Source organism: Brassica napus, chromosome C4 (genome assembly GCF_020379485.1).
Source record: "Brassica napus cultivar Da-Ae chromosome C4, Da-Ae, whole genome shotgun sequence".
NCBI lineage: Eukaryota > Viridiplantae > Streptophyta > Magnoliopsida > Brassicales > Brassicaceae > Brassica > Brassica napus.
In genome coordinates, this window is record NC_063447.1 from 58,320,124 (window position 1) to 58,333,569 (window position 13,446).

Consider the following 13,446-nt stretch of genomic DNA (forward strand, 5'->3'; position numbering starts at 1 on the left):
TAGTATTATTCTTATTTTATGCAGTGGCACATTCCTGCTTTTGCTTTACAGGCATGAATGAGGCAACCCTCTCGTTTCCTACAGATAGTATTTCAATTCCATTTAATTAAAAATGTTTAACAAGAGAATAACTCGATTCCTTAAAAAACGGTCGTAAGACGACTAATAACATGATTAAGTATAAGATTAGGTTAATAATGCAATTAAACGCTGTGCTTAATCATTTAAAACCAAACACACAGAAACACACCTTTACACAAAGACCACTTACAATCCAGACACGCCTCCCTCCGCCATTAAAACACAACACAAGCCTTCTTCTTCGAGTCAGCGACAATAGGGTTACCCGAAGAGCCCCACCGTAACTCCACCGAGGATTCGAGCTCCTGCTTTGGGTTAAGGAAGAAGCACACCAAGGAGAAACCGAAGATGACTCAGACCAACGCCGGAGCTTCAACCGGAGCCGCCGCCGCCGCAACGACGACGGAGCTTCCTCCTCCTCAACCTCAGCCGCAGACGCAGAGAAGCGAGATGGTGCTGCACACGGGAAGCTTGAGTTTCAGCAGCCACATGTCGAGAGAAGACGAGGAGATGACTCGCTCTGCTCTCTCTGCGTTTAGAGCTAAAGAGGATGAGATCGAGAAGAGGAGGGCGGAGGTTCGTGAACGGATCCAGGCTCAGTTGGGTCGGGTCGAGGAAGAAACCCGACGACTCTCAACCCTTCGCGAGGTTAGTTTCTACTCTCTCGCTAGAGAAAGTTGTCTCCTTTTACGTTTCTTTAGAGATTTGGATACTCTGTTTCCTCTGTTCTGTTGTGCTCTGTTTTCAAGATCTAGGATTGGTCAAAGTTTTGACTTTTTGGACATGAACAGTTTGTGTCTTGATGGGGTTAATGTAAAGATGGTTACTTTATGTTGTGGGTCTTATAATGCAGGAGATTGAGTCTATGGCAGATCCTATGAGGAAGGAAGTCTCTGTGGTTCGTAAGAAGATTGATAGTGTTAACAAAGAACTCAAACCTTTAGGTTCCACCGTTCAAAAGAAGGTACACAAACACACAAAACACACACCAAAGATTTGACCTTTAAAGCCAGAAACTTTAACTATGCATTCGTTGATGAAACAGGAAAGGGAATACAAGGAAGCACTTGATACATTCAACGAGAAGAACAGGGAGAAAGTGCAGCTGATCACCAAACTCATGGAGGTTAGTTTCGAGTTTTCTCATCTTTAAACTTCCTAATTTGTGAAGTTTATTGTTTTATCGCATGTTATACATAAATGGTGTTTGGTTTTCTTCCTTGGGGAGATGGAACAGTTGGTAGGAGAAAGCGAGAAGTTGAGGATGAAGAAGCTGGAGGAGCTGAGCAAGAGCATTGAAGAAACCGTGTGAATGTGGTTCATGATACTAATTGGGTTTTAGGGTCGGCTTGGTTTCTTTGTGTGATGTACCTAGTTTTTACATTTTTTTTTGCATTTTGTAACATGTGTGATTGTGGGTGATTTTTATTTTGTTAGGCTTGAAAAATCTCTGGGGGTTGGTTTGTAAAATTTGTGGGTTGTCTTATTTTTTGATTAACCAAGTTAGGGAGTGTGAAATGGGAGATTATTTAGGATACTGAAACTCGTTACAGTGAATTTATTTTTGCTTATGTTCTTGCTTCTCAGTATTTTTTTTTTGAATTTGTCTTTTTTTTCCAAGAATTTAAATTATATTATGTCAAATTGTTTTAACTGTTTTTGCAAAAGACAAGTGTATCTCGCGTGCGCTTTTGAATCTAAAGCTGTCGGAACGGCCTCATAGTTGTTTAGGTGAGAACTCCTGGATTACTATTGTCACTTAGCTAAAAATGTATTATTCTCAATCAAAAGGATTAGAAACTATCATGTTTCATTTCAGTTGAGTATAAACCCCACGCTTGAAAATAAAGACTATAGTCTATTTACAATTTGCAACTTATAATTTATATAACCATGGAAATTTTGAGACGAGATCATTTCATAAATATATATAGTGGTTCTTAACATTTATGTTGAGTTGCCACCACATTAAGAAAAAAATGAAGTATGATTTTGTTTTATATCACATTGTTATTACAGGCAACGTACACTCATGTCAAAAGGCACCTTAGTTCTTAGGATTCTGAACGAATCTCATGACCTTATGCTTTGGCCGCCTCTAATTTATTGGCAATTTGGCTGCTACGTTGATGGCAAGATTCTCTCTTCTAGACAAACTTTTCACTGAATATTTTTCATATAAACTTCAAAACATTTCGACTTACTTGAGAACAAATTAAGTATAAAGGTACCTTGAGATGGTAAGAAACCCAAATCATTTTGAAACTTTTCTTGGTAAGACAGATAGTTCACAAATGATCTTATACAGCATTAAGTCTTGAAGATATCATGATTTTAAATGTGGACCAAAATTAAACGTCGAGGATGAATGGATTCTATATGTTTATCAATGTCTTATGCATGGACTATCCAATAAATTAGAGTCAGTAGACCGTCTATATAGTTTGGGCTACAATGCGTCTAGTCAATAATAATTCCCAAAACAGGTTAACTAGGCCATGATCATTTTTACAGATCTATAGTTTTTTGCTATAAGTTGAATGTAGACTATTTAGTATCCGTAGATACGAGTTAATCCCAAATTTGTATCCAAAAGCTATTGTATTACAACTTTCCGTTATATTGTTTGTTAATAAAGTATTTTTCTTAAAAAGTACTTTCATAATAATATTGCCTAATGCTTTCTCTCTTATTACTAATGAAATTTTGATTATTATTATTCTAAATACTACATTAAGAATAAATATAACCTTTTTTCTTTCAAAACTAAATAAATCAAATATTTATTAAATAACATTTAATATCAATTGAATGGACATGGTAGTTTTTTTTTTTTGGGTAAAATAATGGACATGGTAGTTTAAGGAAGGAGCATGGAGATAAGGATGCATGCTAAGAAAGAAACCTGCAACGGTCCCAATCTAATGGCAAAACAAATTTTGAGGAACAATGGATAAGGTTCATTTAATTTGAATGATTGATAGTGTTACATTCATTTAAAATTCATAAAACATGTTGTCACTCAATATTGATGGCTATTTATATACTACATTATAAACTAGCGTTGTAGAAAACATTGAGTACTACATATTCCATTTTTTTTTCCACTTTCCGGCTGTTTTAAAAAGCTTTAACTTGAGTATTTGGAGTTCTCTCTTGTGTTAATTTATATACTAGTGAGTTACAACATTACTATAGCCACCAATTAGATTTTCTTTAAAAAGATAACACTAAGAAAAGTATAGAAGGAGATTAAGTACAATCATACTTAAGTGATGAGAGAACAATCAAAAACATAGTAGGTTAATTGCAGATCAAGTACATGCACACCGTAGTTATTAATAGATGCCAGCAAAAGCTGGTTTCCAAATAATTTCAAAATAAAGTTGATTTCTTGAATAGGCCATATATTTTATATAAAGTATGCATGTGTACATTTATAATAGCCATTTACACGTTTTAAAAACGACTGTCGCGTATGTATGAAAGGGTCCTCCTAATTTCTACGACTTACGTGGAGAGCGGGAAATCATTTCTATTTTATTTTGGGGCAAATCTTCAAAATTGCTCATTTTTAAGATTATCGTTAAAATAGCCTGAAAATTCATAAAATAACATATATTAAATGACTAAATTACTTCAAACTGCAAACTGCAAACTTTACACCGTGTCACCTTTAAATATTAAAATTCTAAATCCTAATCACTCTAAACGCAAAATTATATAAAAGTATTTTTAACTTTTTAAATAAAAGCTATTAACGAAAAACAATTTGTGTGACATTTATTAAACACAATATTATTTAGATGCTACTAGAGAGTTTTTTTTTCTTTTGGTAATCAACCTTTTCTACGTTCTCATGCCGTTTGCCATTAAAAAACATTTATAACAATGTTTTTAGGTAAGTATAAGGATTTTGGACTTTGGGTTTTAATTCTCCCTGGACCAGAACCAGTCTCTGTCGATACTGATAACACGTTGTAAACATTTTTTTCACCGAGTTTCGAATTGGTATTACAACAACACCAATATATGCATTTAACCACTAGTCTACCACGCCCAGTGATATTTTATTTATAACAACGTACGCTATAAACATAATTGAGTTTTAGATACTAACAAAAAAAGCTAAAGGGCTTCATTTAACAAAATGATTTACGTTGGGGTTCGTTTAACAAAATGTAATGTTAATGAGTTAATTAATGTACGTAAACTTGCAGTGAACTACACATTACATTTGAAAGTCTTTTCTCAGAAAAAAAACTACGCACTACATACGTAGTACATAATGTTCAAAAATAAAATAAAATACGTACTACTATGTTTTCAAATTTCAATTATTATATACATATTTTCTTGCAATATTTAAATAAGTACATACATAAATAAAACCCGTCGGTATATTCATAAATTGACATCTCATGGTACGTCTGGGGAAAATATTATTTTTTTATCAAAAAAAAAAATATATATATATATTAATTTACTGGTCGAATACACAGTTTTGTCATAACAATAAAACTAGTTATTAAAAGACAAAACCTATACGGTGTCATTTTTTTACGGTCCACGCGTTCAGCAAAATCTTTTGTCTGCTGCATGCTCCGGTAGCTTTGGCTTATTAACAAGCAATTAACCAGAATAATCAGCTGTTAGCTAATACAGTATAGCTTTATTTCTTGTTCGGTTTTATATATTTCAAGTGGATTAGGTTACTACTAATTAAACCTTACGATATAGAGATGGGGGCACCCCAGAGCAAACAGTGTCCCTACAAGCTGCTCCTTATATGTTTAACAGTACAGTAATATATGGCCAAATTGCAATTACTTATTTTTATATAAGTGGTGGTAATTAGTGGACTTCGCTTTTTATGAAAACCATTCACAGTGAGGCAGAAACGATATATTAAATACACAGCTTTGCCAATAATTGAAAATAGGTATGAGTGGATAAACAGTAAAACCAATTATATAACATATGATTCCACGACTTCTCTTCAAATCCATTTTAAAATTTCAAGCCAAAACTGAACAATAAATAAACTGTAGCTGGTGTCACCTGAAATTATAGGTCGGACCATAGTGAGAAATATCACCGGTCCATATACTATATAAATATGTTAACCTAAAGTCCACAGATGTTGAGAATTTAATTAAAGGGAGTACCCCAGCTGTAAAGCCTACAACTTTTCTTATCTCATTTATGGTGCGAACCTTTTTTGGTCCTGCCCAATGCATGTTTTTATAGTATAATTTCAATTTTCAAGGAGAAAATAATTCGATTTATACGCATAACACCTTGTGTGTATATAATTCACGTGTTGACTATATACGAGATACGACTCAGAGGAGGCGTATACAAATGAACCCGTGTGCACGAATGACAATCAGTCGTTGGATTAGTAGTTGCCAACAAGTTGCCTTAGTTAATAAATTAGTATTTTGCTTCTGTTTTGGGTTTGTTATGATCAAAGATAATGTAATAATTTTTTTAATAATAATCATACATATATTACGACAAAAATAGACCTGTTCATTACTCAGAAATTATTTGAAGACGAAATAGAATAATGTCCGTTATTATATTCATATTCAATAGGTGTGGTACAAATTATTTTGCTTGATTTATATACTATGTATATGATTTATTTTCTTGATTTCAACATCGTTAGATTCTATTTTCCAAATAAGTATAAGTTAAAATTCCGACGACTGTTATTTGAAATGTCTTGAAATAAATAATTAAAGATAGATTTCGTGTTAAGCCCGGTAACGTTCTATAAATGTAGAACATGGGGTGTTTGTCCTCTTTAATTATCTATCTATCACTGAATAAGATACATTCGGATTAGGGATTACGTCAAGTGCCAATCATATTGTTATCACTAAAACCATATCTTAATTGCTTTCAAATCCAGTTAACGTCAGTCCATTTATATAAAAAGATGGAAACCCTAGTATTTAATAATTCAATATGGACTTCAATATGCATGATACGAAAATTAAACACTAACTTGTAAAATTTTGTTTGAACTTTGTATACTCCCGTAAACCAAATCTCGTTACTCCAAGCTAAAGTTAGATAGCTCAGTAAAATGTTATAGTGGTACTATCTCTTGCATTGTAGCAAAATGGTGCTCCTAAAAGAATGATAAACTGAAAAAAATGTAATATTATTACGATATAGAAAATATAGAAATTAATTAGTCCCTTAGAAATTGTTAGAAGATTATAATTTAAGTTCCACTCAAAATCTTATTCTCTTGTCTTAACACACGTTGAGTAGCATTGTGGATTATACTTACATCTATACTATTGTATTATATATTCTACTTTCTTACCAATATAGAAAATACCAGTCATAGATTCGGACACAACATAAGCACAACACATGTAAAAAAAAGAACAAACCATAATCTGAATTCTCGTCTTCCTGGTTCCTACAACAGGTAGACCGAACGTACATAAATCATGACCATAATTTGTTTCTTTCATGACGAGAAATTGATTGTGCTTAAATTACTCGAGTGCATGAAAACATTACATACAATCCAGTTGATTGAACTTATTGATATGTCGAAATTCTCTGGCTGATAAAAAAGTTTTTTTTTTTAACAGCCAATATCAGATCCTGATATTGGCTGTTCAAATTCTTATTGAACTTATTGTTATTTTGGATTTGTAATTTACCATTACATTTTAAATATTATGGTTTTATTTTGGATTTATAATTTAGCATTTTTTGCTGTAGAAAAAAATCTGTAAATTTTTTGCTTTGCCTTTAAATTTTATTGCTGTAGAATTTTATGGAAGCACTAAAAATTTGTTTTAGATATTTGGCTCTGCAGAGCACTTGTACAGCTGTAGGTTATTTTAAGAGCTGTGGTTTCAAAAAAATATTTAAAGCTTGATTGCTCTGAATTTGATGCTGTAGAAATAAATAGGGCTGTGGACAGCACCTAGTAACTACCAATACTCTTTGAATTTTACACGTAATCTCGATTTTTCAGGAATCTTTTAAGGCCCACTCTGAAAATAATATGCCAACTAAACTTTCTTTAATAAACAAAATGAGCTTTGCACGAAGACTCATGTCGACTATAATTCAATGTGGATTTTTTTTCTTCCAGAAAAGTTAGACCATACGCCAATTTAAATGTTGTGCTAGTAAATTTTTACATTTCTTATAATATATTATTCAATTCATATCTAAACAAGTAAATTTTGCCTTTTCATACTTGATTCTAACATTGGTACATAAACTACTTTTTTATGGTAATCTAGATACCATGTAACGGATTACATTGTTTTAGTCGACAACGTTTATTCAATGATACTATATATTTCTGTCAACATAAATTAATTTTGGTTTTAACCTATTGTTCTTAATCTCAATTTGATTTGTTTTTTTAACCGATGTCTTTTTGTTTAAAATTTTAAATATGTATCTTTTATTAAAACAATAGTTTTACTACCATAATGAAATAGTATATGCAAAAATATTAGAATCAGATATATAAAAAATGATTCGGGTATAAATTAAATAATACATTGAATTTAAATATTTACTAGCACATTCTTTGAACTAGTGGAGGTCTATCTTTTTATTACTGAGGTATGAAAAATCTCAAAATTAGAAAGATAGAATATAAAGACGAAAACTGTATTTCTTACTTTTATTTCTCAAGAAGCTAGGAAATAGCCAAATCCAAGCATTGACTCTTTATCCAATGTCTTACCCTTTGTCTATAACTGTCCCTCATCTTTCACTCTCTACACCAAATCTCTCTTTCTCATCTCTCTTTCTTTCTTATAAGAAAGAGCAAAAAAGCTTACTTCGTTTTAATATTTCTATGATTCTGAATTCCACACGAACAGAGAAAAAGAAAGTGAACGAATAAAAGTTTAAAGTAATCTTTGTCTCCATGGCTGCTGAGAAGAAGAAGAAGAAACATTTACACGAGCTTCTTCAAGATGACCAAGAGCCTTTTCATCTCAACCATTACATCTCCGACCTTAGGTCTCAGATGGGCTGCTCTGAGTTGCGTGTCAAGAAACGAAAGTCCGAAAACGCCGCCGTTCTGCCTCATGGTTTCTTCTCATGCGAGAGTTCTTGTTTCTTCGCGACTCATGCTAATAAGTCTCCTCTCTTTGAGCTACGGTCTCCGGCGAGTAAGAAGGTTCGCGACGGTCTTCATATTCCGGCGAGAACCGCCGCAATTCTACTGGAAGCGGCGGCGAGGATTCAGAAGCAGCAGAATAATAAGAGCAAGAACAGAGCTCGGGACAGAGGAAACGCGTTTGGTATGTTTGGCTCTGTTTTGAAGCGGTTGACTAACCTTAAAGGGAAACCACGTTTGGACAACGCTGATAGAAACGCGGTTTTGTCGGAACCGACGTGTAGGAGTAGCAGCAGTCGAGAGCGTTTGGTTGAGATTGGCGATAAGTATTTTTGTGAGAGCCCTTTTCATTTCGTTCTCCATACAACTCCTTCTACTTCCGGTCACCGGACCCCCCACTTCACGTCGACGGCTACTTCTCCGGCGCGACGCAGTACAGAGGTTTGTCCTAATCTCATAATTAATTATGGGTTTACACCTAAAGGCTGAAAATTAATAATAGTCTAAACTTTATACCATATTAGCAAAATACTCTTAAATTAAAACAATAAACTCCAAACTATACTCTAAATGCTAAATTATAAATCCAAAATAAAACCATAATATTTAAAATGTAATGGTAAATTACAATAAAATTTTATTTAGCAACATTTTATTTTAAATTTTTAGATTTTTTTTTTCAAATATTCCTTAATAACCTATACCAGTCATAAATTACCACACAGTAAAATATAATGTAAAAAACATTCTATGGAAAAACCGGAAAAAAACATCTTCTGATTAACGCAGAAACACATGACTGGTTGATATGACTGAATCATGTAAGTTTTTCAGGAGTACGGTAAATATGTTTTGTGTTTTACTTCAGAGTGATAGATACCCCCCAATCATCGAATGAACACATGTCAAAGAGCCTCGGTGTAGTTGGGTTGCTTAAGTCATTTAATTTTCCACACTGACGAATATTGCATCTCATTAGTCACTAGGTAGTTCAACTTCAAAGTTTTCTAACCAATTAATTCTCTGGCAAGTCACCTAAAACACATTTTCAACCTTTTAATCCAGTAGGTTTAGACTTAAATAAACCAAACCTTCTGTGTTAGGCTGCCTTAAAAAGTCAGCATCAGCAACTATCAAGATTTTGTCAAAAGGTTGCAATCTTTTTAGTCAAGTATTAAATTGTATGTTCACAAAATTCAAATGTAAAACTTACCCTACTTGTGGTTATAGTACAAAGAAAATGATAGGAAAAGGTACAAAAATTTAATTGAGTAGAATAGTATAAAATACAACCTTCATGGATATAATTTTGAATTAGCTAAAATAGCTAAACAAAGTAAGCATCCACAACTATCAAGGTTTTGTACAAAAAGTTGCATTCTTTTTAGGGAAGTATTAAATTGCAAGTTCACAGATTCAAATGTAATTTTTACCCTACTTGTGGTTATAGTATAAGGAATTTGACAGTAAAAATATTCAAAAATAATTGAAGAATAATGAATGCAATTGTAGGGCTTAAAATACAATCTTCATGGATAGAAATTTTAACAGCTAAAATTAGTTATGATCCAAAGCCAGAAATAGTAAGAGACAAAAAAACGGTGAAACGAAAAGTGTATTAAATGAGTTGTAACAGGACGAAGATAGCGATGAGACAGAGAGCTTGGAGAAAGTGAGAGGACAAGAAGAAGAAGAGGAACAATGTAGCCCTGTTTCTGTACTTGACCCTCTTGAGGAAGAAGAGGACGACAAGGACCACCACCAACAAGAGCCTGGCCATCTCAATCTCCCCTCGTGCAGCTTTGAAGTTGTACAGCGTGAGTAAACAATCAATTACGTATTGGTCCCAAAATCGTTTTAAAAGGTTTTTAAAATGGGTGTGTTTTGGACTAAACAGGTGCGAAAAGGCGGCTACTCAAGAAGCTTCGTAGATTCGAGAAGTTAGCAGGGCTGGAGCCCGCAGACCTTGAAGGGAAGATGTCAGAAGAAGAAGAAGTGTGTGAAGAGAGCGAGGAAGACGATAACATAAGGGTATATGATTGGGATGAAGAATATGAGGACGTGAATGAAGCTATGGCTCGAGAGAGCGGATGCATGCAAGAGGAGAGGCAGGAGAAGTGGATGATGTTGAATGCATGGAGAGTAGGGATGGGTGCGGATGTATACGTGGACGCGGTGGTGCAGAAAGATATGAGAGGAGAGGCCGGACAGTGGACAAAACACGGTGGAGAAGTGGAGGAGACCGTCGCTGATCTCGAGCTCTCCATCTTCTTGTTCTTGATTGATGAATTTTCCCACGAACTTGTTTCTTCTCAATCATGAACATATATATAATGAAATTTATTAGAGGCAGGAAGGTTAGTATATTTCTAGATATCTTTGACTTGATAAACCGAATTAACCTATATATCTTGAATCCTAAATTTGATTCATTTCTTGTCCCTTCGAACGATTATAAATGTCAAAACGTTAATTTTTCTTACTGGAAATATACTCCACAGATGAACATCAACGATAAGATGAAAAATGTTAAATTTAATGAGGTTTATATTAATTCTCCATAGATGGCTTTATTTGGGGGTAATAATATAACATTTAATTCAAAAAAAAAAAAGAAGTAATAACATTGCATGTATCACACCGATGTGTCCCTGAACTATAATTTGTAATCTAATGCTTTTACTCATATTGACACCATATTAGTATCTGGATTCAAAATCTCTGTTTGGTTTGGTCTATGTGAGTTGTTGAGTATTGTTCCAAACCAACCGGATCATAGCTATCCAACTTTTAAACCTAATTAAAGGTACTCATATTGAAGGATTAAAAAATCCACGTCTGAGTTGCGTGTTCTTCAAGAACGAATTAGATTTCAGTTTGATATATGAATATATATATATATTAGATATATGTTTCACAGTTTCAGTAAGTCATGTGTAGGATCGCAACATGGTACATCATACAAATATCTTTCTAGTTAACGATGTTTCCTGCACTAAAATTACCATATATTTCAAAGTTGTTTTGATAATAATGTGGCAAACTAAGATCGGCACCTATGTGACACTGACACCAACCGGTACTTCATAATATTAATTTTATATCTTCTATAATTTTTTTATTGAATATGATGTTTATGGGAAATCTTATTTTCTCGAGCGTGTACATAATCTCTAAAAGTAAAACAAAAAATACCACTACTAGTTTTTTCAAAGAAACTTCGGAGCGGCGAAAGATCATATGGATGGACCAAGTCATATACTCATATGTCATGGCTTCTAATTAAACCTTCATTGGAAAATAAAAATAAAAATTGAAATAATTATGGACTAGACTCCATAACGTGAGCTGTGAGGATCAGGTGGACCAGCAAGAGAAAAATACAAATCACAAAGACTCTTTAAGTTCCAAAACTACATCCTCATCAATCCCACACCATAAAAATGGAGCAACCGGCAAATGCCTCCGTACACGACGGAGGAGAAAGCCTCCTCAAGATTCGCATTGAGAGTATGCATAAGAAGCTGAAGGAGCCACCAAGGTTGCTCAGCTCAGCCGCGGGAAAATCAACTTGCTCCATCTTCCGAGTACCTCAAACCATGATTGATTCCAACGGTAGATGCTATGAGCCGCGAGTTGTGTCGGTGGGACCGTACCACCGAGGCAAAACTCAGCTCAAAATGATGGAAGAACACAAATGGCGTTACTTAAATGCTCTTGTCACTCGAACCCACGACACAAAATCCTTAACTCTAGAGGATTATATGAAAACCGTGAAGAGTGTTGAGGAACTTGCAAGAGAGTGTTACTCCGAGTCAATCCACATGGACTCTGATGAGTTCAACGAGATGATGGTTCTTGACGGTTGTTTCATTCTTGAGCTGTTTCGTAAAGTCAGCCACGTTGTTCCTTTTCAACAGGATGATCCACTCGTGAACATGGCTTGGGTTCTTCCTTTCTTCACCAGAGATTTTCTCCGTCTTGAGAATCAAATCCCTTTCTTCGTTCTTGAAGCTTTGTATGACCTCACTAGAAGCGATAACGAAAGAGAGAGCAACGTTTCTTTACAGTCTCTAGCGTTTGAGTTCTTTACCAACACTATGGATAGACCAGAACAAGATCTCGCCAGGTTCAAAGACCTAAAAGCCAAACACCTCCTTGACCTTGTCCGGTCAAGCTTAATCCCGGATAGTAAGCCTCAAGCGAAACCGGTAACGTTAATTCTACAAGTGACTTAAATTTCAAGTGACTTAAACCGGATAGTAGAAAACCACATTCGTTGGGTGTTATATCTTTATGATTAGGAAATAAAAAAATTTCTAAATAAAAAAGGATATTAGTTTTTAAAACTGTGTAAATATAAGTCTAAAAAATTGTAGATGATACATTCACATAATCAATATACAAATACTTTTTAAGTATATTTGCCTCAGTTTCAATAGTTTTTTTCTCTAATTTTTTTTTGATTCGTGTTTATTCACAACAACAACAGACAACTAAACCAGAGAAGAAGACACCATCCAACATCATCCACAGTATATCGAAGCTCCAGCAAGCCGGGATCAAGATCAGGGAGCTGAAAGACGAAGAGAGCTTCCTCGTTGTGAGATTCAGACATGGAGCGATAGAGATGCCGCGCATCATAGTCGACGATTTCATGGGCAGTTTCTTTCCGAACTGCGTGGCTTATGAGCAGTGCCACGCGGCGTGTTCAAAGCATTTCACTACGTACGCGACATTACTAGACTGTCTGATGAACATTAACAAAGACGTTGGGTATCTATGTGAACAAAAAATCATAGAGAACTACTTTGGCACAGAATCAGCGGTCGCTGGGTTCGTGAACAGTCTAGGCAGAGACGTGGCGTTCGACCTAGAAAACTGTTATCTCAAAGAGTTGTTTATAGAAGTGAATGAGTATTACGATAGTAGTTGGCACGTTACAATTGCTGATCTCAAGAACACTTATTTTAGGTCTCCTTGGTCTTTTATCTCTGCTCTTGCTGCTCTTATTCTTTTGATCTTATCTATTGTTCAGACGATTTTCACTGTTTATCCAAGATAGATTTAATTTCATATATTGAAAATGAACAAATCTGTTTGTGTATGGTTGAGTGGCATATATACAATATATGAGAATTTTAGTAGTATTTTATTGGTGAAATGAGTGTATCTAATTACAATAGTTTTCATGGAACAGCGAATTAAATTATTGTTTTATTGAGAAACAGACGAGATTGCAT

General features: G+C 34.3%; 3 protein-coding genes across 4 annotated transcripts; all 3 read left to right on the forward strand.

Annotated features, from left to right (window-relative positions):
- The first annotated feature begins 53 nt into the window (after nt 1–53).
- Nucleotides 54–1,656, forward strand: LOC106447329. Of its 2 annotated transcripts, none has more exons than XM_013889224.3 (4): nt 54–729; nt 935–1,045; nt 1,127–1,207; nt 1,310–1,656. In XM_013889224.3, the coding sequence occupies exons 1-4, from the start codon at nt 430–432 to the stop codon at nt 1,391–1,393; spliced, it is 576 nt and encodes a 191-aa protein (XP_013744678.2). In that variant the 5' UTR covers nt 54–429; the 3' UTR covers nt 1,394–1,656. The 2 variants fall into 2 exon arrangements, with proteins under 2 accessions (XP_013744678.2, XP_013744679.2); XM_013889225.3 differs by having other exon boundaries at nt 1,319–1,656.
- A 6,193-nt stretch (nt 1,657–7,849) lies between these two features.
- LOC106447328 lies at nt 7,850–10,555 on the forward strand. The gene is made up of 3 exons (XM_013889223.3): nt 7,850–8,644; nt 9,840–10,020; nt 10,101–10,555. The coding sequence occupies exons 1-3, from the start codon at nt 8,009–8,011 to the stop codon at nt 10,523–10,525; spliced, it is 1,242 nt and encodes a 413-aa protein (XP_013744677.1). The 5' UTR covers nt 7,850–8,008; the 3' UTR covers nt 10,526–10,555.
- Nucleotides 10,556–11,488: 933 nt separating this feature from the next.
- Nucleotides 11,489–13,353, forward strand: LOC125585631 (UPF0481 protein At3g47200-like). Its single transcript, XM_048755066.1, has 2 exons — nt 11,489–12,414; nt 12,696–13,353. The coding sequence occupies exons 1-2, from the start codon at nt 11,647–11,649 to the stop codon at nt 13,266–13,268; spliced, it is 1,341 nt and encodes a 446-aa protein (XP_048611023.1). The 5' UTR covers nt 11,489–11,646; the 3' UTR covers nt 13,269–13,353.
- Nucleotides 13,354–13,446: the final 93 nt, after the last annotated feature.